Source organism: Alnus glutinosa, chromosome 6 (assembly GCF_958979055.1).
Source record: "Alnus glutinosa chromosome 6, dhAlnGlut1.1, whole genome shotgun sequence".
Classification (NCBI taxonomy): domain Eukaryota; kingdom Viridiplantae; phylum Streptophyta; class Magnoliopsida; order Fagales; family Betulaceae; genus Alnus; species Alnus glutinosa.
The window spans coordinates 16,615,417-16,633,566 of record NC_084891.1 but is presented as its reverse complement, the minus strand read 5'-3'; the positions used below and the strand labels follow the sequence as shown (position 1 = coordinate 16,633,566).

General features: G+C 33.1%; 1 protein-coding gene across 1 annotated transcript; it reads right to left on the bottom strand.

Annotated features, from left to right (window-relative positions):
* Positions 1–16,156: 16,156 nt before the first annotated feature.
* Positions 16,157–17,413, bottom strand: LOC133870056 (EPIDERMAL PATTERNING FACTOR-like protein 2). The gene is made up of 3 exons (XM_062307092.1): positions 16,750–17,413; positions 16,638–16,672; positions 16,157–16,462 (listed from the first exon to the last, which is right to left on the bottom strand). Exons 1-3 carry the CDS (start codon positions 16,859–16,861, stop codon positions 16,211–16,213), a joined length of 399 nt encoding a protein of 132 aa, XP_062163076.1. The 5' UTR covers positions 16,862–17,413; the 3' UTR covers positions 16,157–16,210.
* Positions 17,414–18,150: the final 737 nt, after the last annotated feature.

Below are 18,150 nucleotides of genomic sequence, written 5' to 3'. Positions count from 1 at the left end.
TGGAATAGATGAAAACCAAGTTTAAGTCATTTACACATATGGGGTTGTCCTGTTAAAGTGTGGATTTACAATCTACACATAAGGAAATTAGATTCAAGGACAACCAACAGATTTTTTATAGGCTATGCATTAAAATCCAAAGGATTTAGGTTTTATTGTCCTTCTCATAGTACTAGAATTGTTGAGTCTATAAATGTAAAATTTTTAGAGGATTCTGAACATAGCGAGAGTGCTTATCCTCAAAAGGTTGAATTAGAGAACCCACAAGAGTTGACTAAAGCTCCTTTATCTAAATGACGTTTGATTATGCTCAAGGAAATCCAAATTGATTACCTTGAACCACAATCAATTTCAACTCATGAGGAACAAGTTCAAAATAAACCCACTCAACCTCCTCCAAATGCGGAGGAAGTATGATTAATAAGATCCTATAGGATAATTAGACCAACAATTCCTAGTGATTATGTTGTATGCCTCCAAAAGTCTGATTTTGAAGTTGGACCTAAAGATTATCCAAAATTGTTTTCACAAGCCATGAGTGGAGATAACTCCACATTATGTTTCAATGACATGAAGGAAGAGATGAAATCCATGGCTAAAAAGCAAGTCTAGGATCTCGTTGACTTACCCAAGGAAGCAGTAGTCATAGGTTGCAAATTAGTTTATAAAAACTAAAATGGATGATTTCGGTAATGTTGAATGATAAGTCTAGAATTATTCGATTCAAGACCCCTTAATATGCATTTGTTAGACCTAGTTTGTGTTGTATATATAACGTTTTGTTGTTAGTTTTGTGTTATGTCTTATTTTCAGGTCTTAGTTGAAATCTAGTTCAAAACACTTGAATTAGACCTGAAAATACATCAAGGGTAATTTGGTCATTTTCAGAGTTCGAGGTTGATCCTAAAAAGATGAAAAACCATCCAAGGCATTTCGATCAATCGATTATTTGGTCAGCCAATAATTCGATCGATCGACTTCCAGTCGATCCAACTTCGATCGATCCAGATGCGATCGATCGATTCTCAGAGCACAAAATAATCAATCGAAATATATTCGATCGATCGACTTCGCATCTTCCAAAAGGTCCAGATATTTCCAAATCTTTGTGCGATCCAAATCAAAAGTTGAGTTCTATGGACAGAAATGGACGGGGACCAGCTCTGAATACTTGGCTAGAATTAACTCTTGTAGTCTTTTTGTAAATCCAATTTCCTATATATATGGAATTCGGATTTAGGTTTAGTTTATGCATCTTTTGAGGGTTCCATTTTCTCAGGTGTATCTTCTTAGTTAATTTTAATGCTTTTAATTTCCTTTTGTAATCTGAATCTTCTTAGATTAATGTAGTGTTATTAGTTTATTTAAATCTTGTTTTCTTTACTGTTTTCTTTTATTTCATGCTTAGATTAGTTTACTTCATGTCTAGCTAAATTAGTTCTTAGGGTTTGATCAAAATCTTTTCCAAAAACCATGAAGTGTTTTTTATGTTCTTAGGATTTTCCAGATGTGTTTGATGATTGTGAAGGGCTAGAGGATTGCAAAACCCATGCTAAAAGGTTTTGTCTTCAAGATTCCAATCCATTTATTCATGAAAAAGGGATTTGCTTGTTTATGAGTTTTCTTGGATTCATGAGTAAAATCAACGTTCTTGAAAGAGAACGATGTCTTTTGCAATGGTTATATTTGACATGATGTGTGTTTACCTATTAGAGTCACCTTATAGGGTATGCTAGGGAACACCGGTCATTTCATACCTTTGGTAGTGTAAAACGTCTTTCCATTGTAGTTTAATCTTTACATGGAATAGATCGGTGTGAAACTAGACACCTTATCATTGTGGCCTAATTAGGGTTTTCATGTATCGTGTATGTTTATTAGGATGTTTTATAAAGTAGTAAACTAGGGAGCATCAATCCCCCACACCTTTGTTAGTATAAACGTTTTTCAATTATGGATTAATCTTTACGTGGTAAGTGTTTGATGTGAAACTAGGTGCTTTATAACTACGTCCTAACGAAAGTATTTTCATGTCGAGATCGTCGTAATGGTTGACGCCCATTATGCGCTCATATCATGCATGTTAGGAAGATCCATATTGATTTTAAGCATTTCATTAGTTGAGGATTAGATGAGATCAATACCCTAAGTTTCTTTTAAATTTGTTTCATTTTCCGTCTTTATTACCTTACTTGTTGTAGCTTCAATTCAACAACCTTTACTTTTGTTTTCTTTCTTCAAAGTTAAGTTAAATACACCCTTTAGATATCCCGTTACGCAAAACAACCCCCAATCTCTGTGGTTCGATAATCCTTACTATAGTGCAATTGATTCGTACTATTGCGAGTGGTAAAACTTATAAATTTAAAATCCACGTAGTCGAGTTGACTACCATTGAACGATAAAAACCTAGCTTGTAGCCAATGGTTTTACTCAAAAGGAAGGCATTGATTATCATGAAACCTTCTCCAGTGTTTAAAACAATAACATATGTGCCACATGCAGTACTTAATAATAAATAATCATTGTTTTAACCAACATATAAATATCACAAAAAGTCTTAGCCTAAAACATAAATACTAGTAGTTGCATCCCTCCTTCCATCCTACATGTAAAGACCAAGAAAATAAATAGGACATTTAACAATTATTAAATAGATGGGATTAATAATATATTCTAGGTAATAATATTTATATTAAGAAAATAAAATAAATCTAGGTTAAAATAAGAGAACTAGAGTAATAATAGTAATGGGTCCTAATGGAATAAATAATTAATTGTATGGGTAGATTGTAGTTAAATTAAATGTAGGGGTTAGATATTAATTGCTAAAAGATAAGATTTTAATATAGTGGGGGTCCTGATGTAAATAATAAAAAGCGGAGTTCTAAAATAAAAGAAATCTCCCCTTGCCACATGTCATTACCTTGTTGGCTGTACAAGATCTTTCATTATCTTCTCCCAACCACTCAACTTGTAACATGTGTCATCACCTTATCTATTTGGAAAATACTTCTTGCACAACAACCATACACAACAATTACACAACTCTACTCATTCAAATGGGGTGGGACCCATATGAGTCCAACCTACCACATGGGTCCCACCCCATGTGAGTAGAGTTGTGTATGGTTGTTGTGCAAGAATCACCTCTCTATCCCTTTTCCTTCTTTTCTTTTCCTTCATTTTCTCCCTCTCTTCCTCTCATGCATGTACGCACGCCATCTTCCTTTCTTCTTTTTCTTTTCTTTCTCTTCTTCTCTCCTTCTCATTTCTCCCTTCTCCCTTCTCCTCTGCACATCTACACACGAGAGAACGAGAGAGAGCTACTGAGAGAGATGATACCGAGAGAGAGATCGACACCGTGGGAGAAAGACTTGCAGACTGTAGAGAAAGAAGAAGAAAATGGTGAAATAAATGGGTTCTGGTCATGGAGGTCTATGTAAGGTAAAATCTCTAGCTTTTCCTTGTTATTTCACCCTACTCATTGATCTTAAAACTAGAAATTGTATGAGTTGTTATTAGTTTTGTGGGGGTCCAAATTTAGAGTTCACTTTGGGTGGAAATTTATGGGTTATCTCTTGTTTTGGTTTCTATCCGAAATGGGTGTGGATTTTGTTGGTTTTGAAGCTCGATTTAGTTCATCTACTTTGATGTTTACCAATTGAGGGAAGGTTTGATTTTTAGTTGTGATTTTGGAAGTTTCCGATTAGGACTTTGATGGGTGTATTTTGTTGAATCCGAATTTGGAGTTGGATTTGTGGATTGGTTAATTAGCATGTTGATGTCGGATTTTTAGTAGTGTTATTTGTGTTAAAATTCTAGAATAGGTGCTGAAATTTGGATTGGGTTCCATGGAGGTTGGAACCGATTGGGTTGAGTTTTGGAATGGTTTGGTTAATCTCTTATTGTGGCCATGTATGGAGGTAATGTTGAAAGGGTGTTTGATTGATGCTTGTGGTTGGTTAAATTCTAACTTTGGGTGTTTTGGTGAGCTAATATGGAATGGTTTATGATGTTGGTGCTAGATTGTGGAATGTTGTTAAGTGTAGAGCTTGAAGTTGGTGTATTTAGATCCTCATGGTTTAAAGGGCAGATGTGGTTGAAATTGAGAATAAATTGTTGTGGTGTCTAATAGAATAAAATGAACATGAAATAGTTAAAGAAAGAATGAGTAAAAGTAAAGTGTGAAAAGGGAATAAATGGATAAAACAAGTAAATAACTCAATGTAAAAGAATACAAGAGTTGATAATCGTTTTAGTCAAATAAACATAGATAGCGAGTTAGATATTGAAATATTAACATAACTAATATCGAGGTAGAATTCCAAAGAGATATGAATTAATAACAATAGGTATAATACCTAGTTTAGAAGTCTATGTATATGCTTCAAGCTTTAATAAACGGATATGTTACAAATGGAATTATAATCTAGTTTAATAAGAGTTATTAAATTAATATGTTAAATAAGATTAAAGTCCTAAGTCTAAACTACTTGGAAGGTTATAAACTAATAAAAGTATTAAATGTAGTGTTTATGGTTAAAAGGACATAGAGTTGTAGTGTCCAATATAATCTTAAATCAATAAGTACACATATATTAAGTGATGGAAATACAAAATAGGCTCCGGATTCATTTGGTAAATGTAAGTAGATGATTGATGTGTTTACCTATATATATATATATATGGAGCGAATACACTTAGTTAGCTTAAGCGGATAAACAAATTATAAGGCAAAATAGTTAATAATGATAATAAGGTAACTAAGTAATTAATTTACCTATCCATGTATACAAAGTATTTAAATGTATCAATGGATTAGGTTTAAGTGTTGTATGTGTATATGTATATATGTATACATATACATGTATATGGCTAAAATATATTTTTTGTTAACTTAGTAAATGAGTAACAAGCCATTAAAGAATTAACAATGATAATGTGATACAACAATAAATATATAAGCTAATGAAAATAGCAAACACACCTTAGTGTAAATAAACAAGATAAAATATGAACTTAAACCTAAATGCTAACCTAATAATAGTTTATAATACTTTGCTAGTTTTTGAAGCAAGTGACGCAACATGTGAGCACACGGGTGGCTTATGTGTCATAGAATATAGGTTCATTAGCATAGCCTAACGTCATAAATGTTTGCAAGAGCGTGTTATGATTGGAGACTTCAATTGGTTCTCCAATATAGAGTTCGAGTAACTAGAATCTATGAGAATATCCGAGTCAATAGTCCTATGCAGCCAATATGAGTATTCTACTCACTGAGAAAAATGTACTTTTATGTATTTAATAGATTTGTAAATGATATATGATTTTATTACCGAACCGACAATATGTTGACAATATGTTTTGGATGTTTTAAGTAGTTTCAATTATGTTGAAATATCGATGATGTTTATGAAATGATGCATGAATGAATGTGTGATTTGAATTGATTTGAAGAGTTTGATTGCCTGCTGTTGTTGGGATATAAATTACGCAAATATTGTTTGATGAGTTGATGTGTTAAATTGTTTATGGATTTATATCAAAAGCATGAGTTAAAGATATGATCCATGAAATGAAATGTATTGTTTTAAGACATAAGACATAAGCATATGAATGCTAAATGTGCATCGAAGTGAGGTTTACCGCACACGGGAAACTATACTTGGGATTAATCCCATGATTTTCTTGGGGTAATTTCCATGAGGAAAAACAATGAGCATGTGCATTGCATAAGCATGTATAGCATGGTTTTGATGAGTGTGATATTTTTATGCTATGAGTAGTTTTGCTAGACGTATTATTATGCATAAGAGTCTCAATAGAAAAGATCTTATGTATATTTCTATCGGATGGTTCCATGATTTAAATGCCATTGTTTTCCAACTTAAGGTCTATGTGCATGCGAACGCCCTCATGTGTATGTAAGCCTAAGCCACTGAATCAAAAGTATTATAGTGAGAATGTATGTAATTGTTTCCAACAATGGAACTTCTACGTATAAGTCTCAGCTGCATAGTATGCTAAAAATGTTTTCTATTAGTCGGTGTTTGCTATATCAGCTATAGGATTTTTCAAATAAAAGTTTATAAAATTGGAAGCTAATATAGTATTCGCAAGACTACAAAAAGGAAAAGTTGGTTCTCTGTGAAAACTCAGTCAGTTTAATATCACAGAGGTCTCATTATGTTTTATACTAAGATGGTGAACCCATTATTTTACCTATACAGATGTGGCTACCCCCACAACCGTATAGATGAGGTTTCTTGGCTGCAGGTATCTCGAATGTAGAGGATGACCAGTTTGCTTAGAGTATGGAAGCTATGATTGGAGCACATCGCGACAGTCATATGTTGGACTCGTGGATAGTTTGCAATTTGGGTATTTTATTTATGGCTCGTGTCGCCTATGATACTTGTAATGTCGAGCCATCCTTTGTGTTGTAATTATTATTCTTATAAGCTTTAAACAGATAAATGTCAAATGGTTCTTTGTTGTAATTATTTGTGATAGATGTATAAGTTGTGATTTCCGCTATTCAGGTTTATGTCTTCCGCTGCATAGTTAGATATATGTTATATTCTGATTTACCAGATACATATTATGGGGTATGTACCGTATGTTGGCTTTGCAACACATCGTTGTGCCACTGTGAGGGCTCGTTTATGTTTGTATAAAAATAAAAATAATAAAAAATAATAATAATAAATTAAAAAAAAAAAAAAAAAAAAAAAAAAGAGTTGTCGCACTGTAAAAACTCGTATGTGATTGTGGTTAATACCACCATCCCATACTATCGAAATAGTGAGTCAACTATCTCCAATAACATAATGAAATACTGAATCATTTAAAAGTACACTACACAATATTATGATGACAGTTATATGTATGCATAATCTCCTATACTCATTTTTGCCTCAGGAATTAAACTCTTAGTCTTTGCCTTAGGACATTAACCTGCAGTCTTATTCTTACTTATTGCCTCAGGACTTAAGCCGATGGTCTTAATCCTGATTAGTGCTAGAGGACTCTGACCTTGGTCTTATCATTATTGGTGATTACTGATCAGTGTTCGGGGATTCTAACCACCTTTGGTCTTATTTGAACCTATAATTTGAATCAGCACTGCCTTGGGACTCCAACCGTCGGCCTTTTGCCATGGGGCATTAACCTTCGGTCTTCAACGATTGATTGATGCATTAGGACTATAACCCGTAGTCTTTGATCCATTAGTGCCTTAGGACGTCAACCCTTGGTCTTTTTATTAACAAGTTCATATCTTCTCACAGTAAATATGCAATGACAGATCATATCACATACCATTTAAGATCACAACATTATAATAACCAATATCACCGTATAATCTAACAAACTAATATCACCATATGCAAAACTCCAAACAACACATGTGAAATGCCAAACAACTCGTATACAATTAAATAAAACATAAATTACAATATCATCAAAGACCACCACGTACCATCCCCAGTGAGTAAGAAATACTCACAGTTATTTCTTTACTTCAGAAAAGTGTTCACACAAATATTAACTGCAATATAATTTAATACCAATAATAGTGAATTAGTACAATCCACTAATAAACTCATATTAACACTATTTTCATTTTTATCCTTTAAACTTTAACATAACAGCATATAAAATGGTTTAATTATAATGCCGCATATTTCATGTGGGCATTATAACAACATTTATTATTAAATGACCAAAATACCATTTTACATTAAAATAGTTATTTACATATTATTAACATAATATCCTTTATAAAAATAGACATAATAGTTCCATTAATATAATATTTAAAGCGGGTACTGTTTCAGTTATTTTAACTGAAACAGTGAGATACCAAAATAGTTTTAAACCACATATGGCTTATTTTTATATCAAATGAACTTAATAACATCATTAATATAATTAATTAATTTTATATTCTAAAAACAAGTGAATAGGATATTAACATAAAATAACCTTACTTTAATCTTTATAAAATCTGATAGAATAACGACAGTATTAACAATGCCTAAAATACTTTTAAAATATTTGGGCGGCGCAACGGCGTTTTATAAAATAGTGACTTATTACATGGTCATCACAACGACGTGTTTTATAAATTATTTGCCCCACTTGAAAAAGCTTTGTTTAAAACACAACTTAAAATATTAGATGATTTTAATAAAACATTAAAAACATTAAAACAAGTAACTTACCTCAAAATATCACAAACCTAGTTTGGTGATATTGTTAGATAAACTCCAAGCACACCTATAGAGAGACTCGGCCATGAGAGAAGGAGAGATAGGACAACTATTTCTTCTCTTCTATTAATGCACCCATGAGAGAGAACAAAAACAGAGAGTTAGTTTTCAAAAAACTGGAAAGGATCCTGTGCTTTTATCTTTTTCTTATTTTCTTTTCTTTCCTTTCTTTCTTTTTCTTTCTTCTTCTTTTTTCTGTTTTCCCAAGAGAGTGAGAGACAGAGGGAGACTAGAGAGGATCCTTCTTCCTTACCTTCTTATTGTTTTCCTTTTCTGTTTGATGCACCAAACAACCCAGAAGCACGAGAGCATCAAAGAAAGACAAAAGAAGTTAGAGAGACTTTTGTTCTACCTTCTACTTCTACTTTGATGCATCCAGAAAGAACAAAGAAAGAAAGAGACTTACCGATTGAAGCAGCACCAGAGGAGGAAGAGAAGAGGAGAGCTTCTCTAGATTTTGTATGGTGCAACCAAATTGAGAGAAGAGAGAGAAAGAGAGAACCTAGAGAGATAAATTGAGAGAATTTTGAGAGAGAGGTGCGTGAGATTTGTGAAGAGTGATGGGTTCTGTTATATAGGTTTTTGGATGGCCTAGATCACTCTAAAGTGATCGTATCCAATAGTTGGGTGGTTTAGAATCGAATATTTTGATAAAATATCAAAATACAGGTGTTCGGGCGATGTTACTGCACTATGCTGAAGAAGGTCAATCGATCGACTTATTATGTTGATTGATCAACATCGATCTTATAGGGATTCCTTCCCTTACAAACATATATATTCAATTTTTAATAATTTAATATATATGTATATATATATATATATATATATATATATATATATATATATATATATATATATATATATATATATATATATATAATTGATGAATATTTATTTAATAAATATACATATTTATTTTATTTATGTTTCTAGGTCTTAAATTCTATTTTAAGATATAATATCTTATATCTTAAAATATGGGGCGCTACAGTTAGGAAGAAGGCACACGAGATCATTTATAAAAAGTTGTGTGAACAATATTATCGTTTATAGGATTGTTGTGCAACAATTATAAGCACCAATGTTGTAAGTTTTGTCCTTTTGATGGTTGAGAGACTTAGGCTCGAAGTGCCTTGTAGATTCCAAAGGATATACATATCCTTGGCAGCCATGAAAAATGGCTTCAAAGATGAGTGTAGACCTGTGATAGGAATTGATGCTTGCTTCTTGAATGGGTTTTGCAAGGGGTAGCTATTGGAAGGGATGCCAATAATAACATGCACCCAATATTTATGGTGGTGGTAGAGGCAGAGATCAAGGATAGCTGGACATGGTTTCTTGAGGCATTATTAATGGCAAATCTTGGCCCTAAGTTGTCCACATGGGTAGACTTTTATTTCAGATAGACAAAACGCAAGTATCTCCCCATTGTTTTTGTGTATGTTGGACATGTCTTTTAGATGATTTGTTAGGTTAATGCAATGTCATTAATTATGTATTTGTTTTTCATGTGTCCAAGGCCCCGTACCAAGCCTCTAGCAAGTGTGTCCTACTGCTGAGCATTGTATATGTGTGTGACACTTGTATGCCAATTTTTAAAATGATGGTAACCAAGGGATGTTACTAAAGAACCTGTTGTGGACAACTGCCGCATCTCTAAGTAAGAGTGACTTCTATGCTGCAATGGATTAACTTAAGGGCGTTAGTAAGAAGGCATATGAGTATCTTAAAAAATTTGACCCTAGCACTTGGTTTAGGGGATGGTTCAACACACATGCAAAGTGTGACCTCCTATACAACAATTTGGCTGAATGTTTCAATGCTATGATCATTAAGTTCCGGGATAAGATCATCTTGACAATGTTAGAAGGAATTAAGACAAATTTAATGATAATGTATCAGAGGAAAAGAGAGATTATAAAGGCAATGGAGGGGAACTGTGGGCCAAAAACTATGGAGAAGTTGGAGGTAGAAGAAGATGAAGCCAGCCATTGCTGGTGTACATATGGATGTAATTGGTCTAGCATTTGGATGTAATTGGTTTTAAGCATTGTATGTATTTGTGCAGCATATGGAATATGTATTTTGGGAAATACAACAAACTATGACTTGGCAAACTATATTGCAACTTATATTTTCGGTCCAGCGTTTACAGCTTTGTGCAACTTATGGTTTTAGACCATACGCATCCATCGTTCTACCAACTTGGTTGTTGCCTAAACAACAATTGGCATAAGCTTGAAGAGCAATTACAGGAATTATTTTTTAACATCAATAACAACATTACAAAATGCTTCCAAGAGTTGGAGTATTATAAAGTTTTATTAAAATAAACAATTACAAGTTTGCATAAATAACAATTGGCATAAGCTTAAAGAGCAATTATAGAAATTGTTTTGTAACATCAATAACAACATTACAAATGCTTCCAAGAGTTTGAGCATTACAAAATGCAACCAAGTCTCAAGAGTATTACAAAATGGTTACAAGAGTAAGAGTATTATAAAATTTGTCTAAAAGTCAAAGCATTACAAAGTCTTACAAAATCACACTTTCATACGGTCATTTTCACATTCTCACATTTTGTAAATAGTCAAGGCAACATGATCCTCGATGTATTGAACTCTTTGTAAGACGAATGATATACCAGCAACAACAAAAATAAAACCCATGAATAAATTAATGCAAATTGGTACTTCCTCTTCACTAACCAAAACTTCTTCCTCTGTCTTCCTAGTTTCGACATGTATTTCTCAGCTTCATTCTTGCATTTCTCAACTTCATTCTTGTATTTCTCAACTTCATTCAAGATGTTAGTTCAAGTCAGTTTCGGTTCAGCCTTCAAACTCTAGTGCCACTGCCTCAACCTAGACAACACTCTTTGACAGTACATACAGATTTCAAGATCACACTATTTAAAATAATCACATTTCACGTCTTGGTGCTGCATAATCGGAAATAAAATCAACCACTTCTGTCCAATCAAAGATAGAACCCTAAAGAAAAAAAAAAAATAGGTTAAATTACTAAATACTTCTTAACTTGTAATTTACACAAGAATAAAACCTCCTACCAAAATGATTTAGGATAAAGGATGTCCAAGACGAAGTTTTTTCATTCGACATTTGCACAGTGGATTGTTATATCTTAACTCGCTTGATTCACTATTTAAAATAATCACATTTCACGTCTTGGTGCTGCATAATCGGAAATAAAATCAACCACTTCTGTCCAATCAAAGATAGAACCCTAAAGAAAAAAAAAAAATAGGTTAAATTACTAAATACTTCTTAACTTGTAATTTACACAAGAATAAAACCTCCTACCAAAATGATTTAGGATAAAGGATGTCCAAGACGAAGTTTTTTCATTCGACATTTGCACAGTGGATTGTTATATCTTAACTCGCTTGATTCACTGTCGAAGATATCCATCTTTCACCACCGTCGCCGTGATTGTTCACCAAGAGAAGAGGAAGAACAGCTTTGGGAATCAGTGGTCGTGACCCATGATAGAAGAGGAAGAATCCACCTTTCACTAGCTTTGGGAATGGACGAAAACTTGGCGTTCCTTAAGTGATATCACACATGAATGAGAGGGGCATAACAGTTAGTTTAGGAGAAATATAGCACATGTACGTGTCGCACGTGAGGGGGGTCTTCGTTAGGATTTAACAGAAAATCATAACGAATGACTGAGATTGAAACTTTCTGAAAAATAGATACCCTAAATTGAGACGTTTTAAAGTTTGTGTACATTTTTTCAAAAATGATGAAAGTTCAAGAGTTATAACTGAAATTTTTCCAAAAAAGAAAATTGAAAAAAGAATTAATTGTCTTGGTTTTTTATTTTTGTTATTTTTTTTTTAAAAAAAAAAAATCTTAAAAATCGGTTATTTCATTTGTATACACTCCACCTATCACATTATACCACGTTTTTTCTATAAAAATGTGTAATTTGTATTATAAATTGATCAAGTTGAACAAAAGCAAGATGTAACACTTAAAACAATTTTTTATGGTGGACAATGGACATAGTTAGGGAAGGAACCAGAATTTATATTTTATCACAAATTCTATGCATTCGAACTAACAAGCAGTTAAAAGGTGCCTATAAACTATTAAAAATAAAAAAATAAAAAAACCCAGCCGGTGTCATCATAGTATTAGATCAAGTTATACTTGTGTAAATGGCAAAAACATTTAAATCACAATTTTATTTTATTTTTTTTACAGTAATCGCCGTGATCTCTAACAGAAAGATTGAGGAGAGGGCGAGAGGCGGAGACTGGAGACCGGAGAGATAGCGTGAGTAACAAGGAGGTGAGCACAAAGAAAGGATCCCGTCATGTTGATTAGAAAGAGAAAGCGCGGAACAGACTGAAGGCAGACCATAAATGATGATGATTATGGTGATGATGAGCCGTTGAGCCTTCCCTGGTGTTTCCGGTTTCACCTCATTATCTTTTCAGTGCCATTAATTTGAAGCTATTTATTGTGGGATTCAAATCCTCATATCTAAGCTGTTGAATGTCGTGTAATCCCACAATAATATATATATATATATATATATATATATATATATACACACACACACACTAACTAATTCTATCATCAATTATGAGTTAAAAAATAAAATAAAAAAATTAAATTAAATTAAATTAAATTAAAAGTTATTTAAGACTACACATCAAGATTATATAATAGTTGTAAAATAAATTAGGAATACTTTCTATCCGGATGAACGATAAACTCCTCATTTTACAACAACTAATTATGAGTGAAAAAAACAAATTAAGAATTAGTTGAAACTTACACATCAACATTATATAATAGTTGTAAGATAACTTATGAATATATTCTATCTGGATAGGCTGTAAACCCCTCATTTTACAACAACTAATTATAAATGGACAAATCATCAAAAACTGCAAAATATTATAAACATGAAAACACTCAATCCTTTGAAACAAATTAAATTCACCTGGTTTGTTTTGCCCATTAAATACCCAAACCACACTCAACGAAAACCATGGAGCCACCTACACCTACCTCCTCCTCCGCCAAATGTGGCAATTGAAATCTGCCGAAGGCTATCGCACCGTCCCGCCAATCTAAGTGTGATTTACTTCGAATTTCTTCTTCCTATTGCCTTTCGTCCCACTACAAGTAAACTCATTTTCAATCTCCCTCTACGACTCATTTGGTAGATGAGGACCTACCCTTCTCTATTTTCTTCCAGCTGATATCTGAGTTTCAATTTATCACATTTTTCATTGTATTTTTTTTTTTTTAAACACTGCGATGCTGAAAAAATTGTTGACTCAGCAAGCTCATAGCAGGCAGAGAATTCAGGTAAAGATACTTAACCCAATCAGCAACCAACCAAGAAAGAGAACAAGAAGGTTTCACAAATGGAAGAAAATTCTGAACCAACTTCGTGTCCAGATTTACCACTGATACCCATTTCGCGAATTCTGAAAGACATGCCTCATTGTCCTTAATGGCTAGGTGGGTTCGAGCATTTGAAGAAGCAGTCGAAGAAATCCGTTCTCTGATGACAAAGAGACTCTGGGTTGAAGCCATCGAGGTTTGGAAGACTTCTGTCCATTGGTTTTGTTTTTTGGTATACAATCCGATGTTTTCATGTCTAATGTTTAGTTTGTATGTACAGCTCATTCGTATCAAATGGGTTCTCTAGAAATATAGTAGTACTCTTTTCTTTTCTTTTAATAGGCAAGATAATGTGATTGTTGGAGTGAATTTTAAGGTAACTGTTTTGGTGGTTGAATCAGCCAAAGGATAGTTGACTCACCCACAAGGTGTGACCTGAACCACCCCAATTGTTTGGAGTGGTTTGATGACTCTTAGGTTCGATCGGAGGATGCGGCCGAATCACCCTCAAGTGCTTGTAGATAATTCAATCATCCCCAAATTTTGCACGAGAAAATGGTTTAGCCACCACCCAATTTGACTGGAGGGGGTAGCTAAACCATCCCGAAGTGCTAGAGGATGGTTCAACTACCCCAAATTCAATCGTAGGTGGTGGGCAAACCACTCTAATGAGTGATTTAGGTATTCTCAAACACTTGTTGGTGGCCAAATCATCTCAACAATCCTTCCAAAAATCACACAAATAATTTTTTTTTATAAAAAAGAAAATAAATAAATAATTCCTGAAATGTGTTTTAAAGAGAGCCGGCGGTGTTGTACCAATTTTGCAGAAACACATAAATAAATGGTGTAGCATCGAATAAGTAAAATAATTAATATTAAAATGATGATGACGTGGGTGTGTGGTGTAGTGTATCCCTTCGAGGTGGGCTGTCTAATGCACAGGCTTTATGAGGAGGCACAAATCTTGTAAGATACGTAACCTAGAAAACGTCTGACATACTTTTCATACACTCTTTTCTCATTTAATATTCCCACGTCCTCACTTTCCATCATAATTAGTAATTACCAACCTCCACAGGAAAAAAATAATAATAATAAGAAGAAGAAAACATGTACATCAAATATCCTATATTTATTAGGTTTTTTTTAATAAAAAAAATATATATTTGTTATGTTTGATTTGTTAAGCTTTTGCTCGGAGAAAAAAATAAAATAAAATAAATTGTTAAGCTTTTTTTTAAGAGGAATTACTACTATACTTTGATCTCATTGTCCATTAATCTTTTATCAACAATTCCATCATAATTACTAGAGAAATGATATTTTGTCACTTAAAGACATAATTATTATTATTTTTTTATTTTTTAAAATAAAAAATACAAAAACAGACCCCCAACTTATTTACATGATTTTGTGATTTTTTGTTTAATAATAAAAAAATTAATAATTGTGTCATATGGTGACAATATATGATCATATCTATAATTACAATTTTTTTTTTTAAGGAATCATGTAATATTATTAAGATTAAGATGAAATGAGTTCAAAATTTATAAGTCCCGACAAGACTCATATCTCTAATTACTATCCTCAAGAGAAAAGACAATATATGTATAGATCAATTTTCCTAGATATATTTGGTTTGTTTTTTTTTTTTCCTAAGCAGTTTTATTAGGTTTAAAAAAAAAAAAAAAAAAAGATTTGTAAAGCTTGTAGTATATTAAAAAGAATGCTATATATTACACTTTCATTTTACTCTCATCTTATCGTCCATCAACTCTTGATTAATTTTTTATTAAAAAAAATAAAAATTTTAAAATGACATTATCATATCAACCCAATAAAATTTTGTAAATTGAAGATGTAGTATATAACTTTCATCTTAGATTAATAATAAATCGCTTTGCCTGTCTTTTTCTCACATTGTTTTTTCTATTCAATTAATTTTTTTTAAAGAATAATTTTATATAATAGACACCTCCACATCAAGCAGTAAGATAGAGGTGGTATGCATGCTACCCTATTATTAAAGTTTTTTTTTTTTTTTTTTGTAATTTCGTGGTAAATAACTTCAAAATTACGTAGTTTTATGAATAATATGATTGCATGCTTTTTTGTAATTGTTTAATAATCATACGAGAAGTAAAATTGAAAATAAAAAAATAATATATAGTGAAAGGATATTAAAACTAGTCACATAATTTAAAATTTTATTACTGAAATTTTTGTTCCTTGTTTCCACCCCAACACCCCCCCGGCCCCCCGCCCTTCCCTTTTCCATGTGATTTGTTCAGTAATTGACTAACTAATTGGTTGGCCCTTATTCGAGAAATACCGTTTATACAATTTTTTTTAGATATCTTTTTCACACTTTTTGTCTGAATACTTGATATTAGATTAAAATTAACATTAATGATATAAATAATATACACACAAAAAAAAAATGCAAACAATTAAAAAGAAAAAGAAACTGCAAATTACTCTGCAATCCAACCAACGGATTGAAGTCATATATATTATTTACGAATTAAATCAAGGATTGAAAATGAAGTCCCCACACTTGCACTTCCAGCACATGGGCTTGTAGTTGGAGATGCCATCCCCTCTGGAGTACGCAATTGCCGCAGAGAAATGGCTTCTCCTCTCGATTTTCGCTTGCGCCGCAACGGGGACCTGAACTGCCTCGCAGTGCCCGCATGAGCCGCACCTTCTCTCGCACCTTGGTGGCCTTGATCCTATCTGGGTTCTCACCATCCGCCCCACTTTCTTCTCTTCTATCCCTTTCTGTACACAATGCAAACATTTCCAATTACTTCACTTCATCGTTTTTTTTTTGGGTCGGGTACGTAAAGCTGGAACTTTCGCCGGCGAACTAAACCCAAGAAATTGTTTGCAATACACATAAAGGAATTCAATGTTAAGTAAAGAAAAAGAAGAGTATGGGGTTATTGTTACTTACTTGGACAGCCTCAACTAACTTGGGAATGGCTCTACCTGCAATACGGAAGAAAGTGAGCAGAGTCCGATTCAAAAAAAGAAAACGAAAAAGAAAAATCTTGGAATAGTATTACCTTCAGCCATGAATCTCGCTTGGTTTAAGCTTGAAACCAAAAGAACAGAGAGCAAAGAAATGAGTAGGTGTCTATTTCTGTGATGGAAAATGCAATTTTCAGAGCTGCCCATTTTCTCAGAGAGAGAGAGAGAGAGAGAGAGAGGGAGTAGTAATTCTTTAGGGTGCAAAAACTGGAGAGGAGAACAATGTGGGAGGGGGATAGTAAATTAGAGAGACAGAGGGGGTGAAGGAGTGAAGGGTGGCAGTATAGAAAGAAAAGAAACTGAAATTCTGAAAAACAGAAGTGTCCAAAAGATGGGTTTCAGAGATTGAATGCCACCTCCATAATGCAATACGAGCAGGCCCTTTTTAGCTCGACGTGGAAGGCAAAAAAGAGTACTACAAATATACAATAAGGTTGAAAGAGATGGGGGAGGGAGGACCCCAACAGAAAACGGAAGGACCTCAACCTCGTTTCATGAGCCACCCAAAAAAAACCCAACTGTACCATAATGTCTAAATAACTGTAAGCAGCAGAAAAAGCAGAGCACAGTAACAAGAAACATAAACAGCAACGAGAAAAACAACACATATACCAAATTGATAGAGTTTTACCGATAAAAGGGCATACAGTATAAATCACAAGGGTGGGTTGGAGATTCGGGCATCTCCATTTTCACACGGCAAAGAGAAGAGTATGAATTGAAATATTTCCCACAAAGATACGATATGTTTAGGGAGCGTATCTAGAGAATAGACTTATGAAACTGTGTATGTTAGTTGAGAAGCAATTGTCTTTCTCAAGGAATATGGTGGTGTCCGAGCCATTTCACCTGCCAATTCACCATGCTGGCGGCGACTCGGACCACTGGGAGTACTGCATTTCATTTATACCTCCTCTTTTTGCTGTGATTATAGCATTCAAAATATCTCTTTTTATAATTTTTTTTAAATTTAACTTCAAAATTATTTATTTATTTAGTCACTTTTTAAAATTATTAAAAGGGTGTTTGGTGCTGCGATTTCACATATTTAGTTAGTCACTTTTTAAAATTATTAAAATGTATAGTTAGAAATTTCTATAATTATTCATCAGGGCATCACTGCATCATGCATCAATTGCCTACCTACTACGATTCTATGACAGGCAAAATAACATCATATGATACAAAAAACAGTACTAGCCTTGAAAAAGGATCCCATAAGTTTGAGCAAGTGGGAAAAAAAGAATAATAAGAACCCTAATATATTAATTTTTAAAACAAGTAAAAAATATTTTATAATTATCTTGAGCATCCAGAAGCATAATAGGCTAATGTTGGAATACTAATAATTTAACAATAAGAATACCACCATATAACTATCCTAAGAAATTAATTCCACTTGGTCATACCATAACCAATAATTTTAACTTTTTAAA

Excerpts from the sequence above, each read along its gene's own strand:
- LOC133870056 (XM_062307092.1), bottom strand. The coding sequence starts at position 16,861 with ATGGGCAGCTCTGAAAATTGCATTTTCCATCACAGAAATAGACACCTA. Across the intron at positions 16,673-16,749 it reads AGCGAGATTCATGGCTGAAG|GTAGAGCCATTCCCAAGTTA; the intron begins GTAATACTATTC and ends TCCGTATTGCAG. Across the intron at positions 16,463-16,637 it reads AGTTAGTTGAGGCTGTCCAA|AAAGGGATAGAAGAGAAGAA; the intron begins GTAAGTAACAAT and ends CATTGTGTACAG.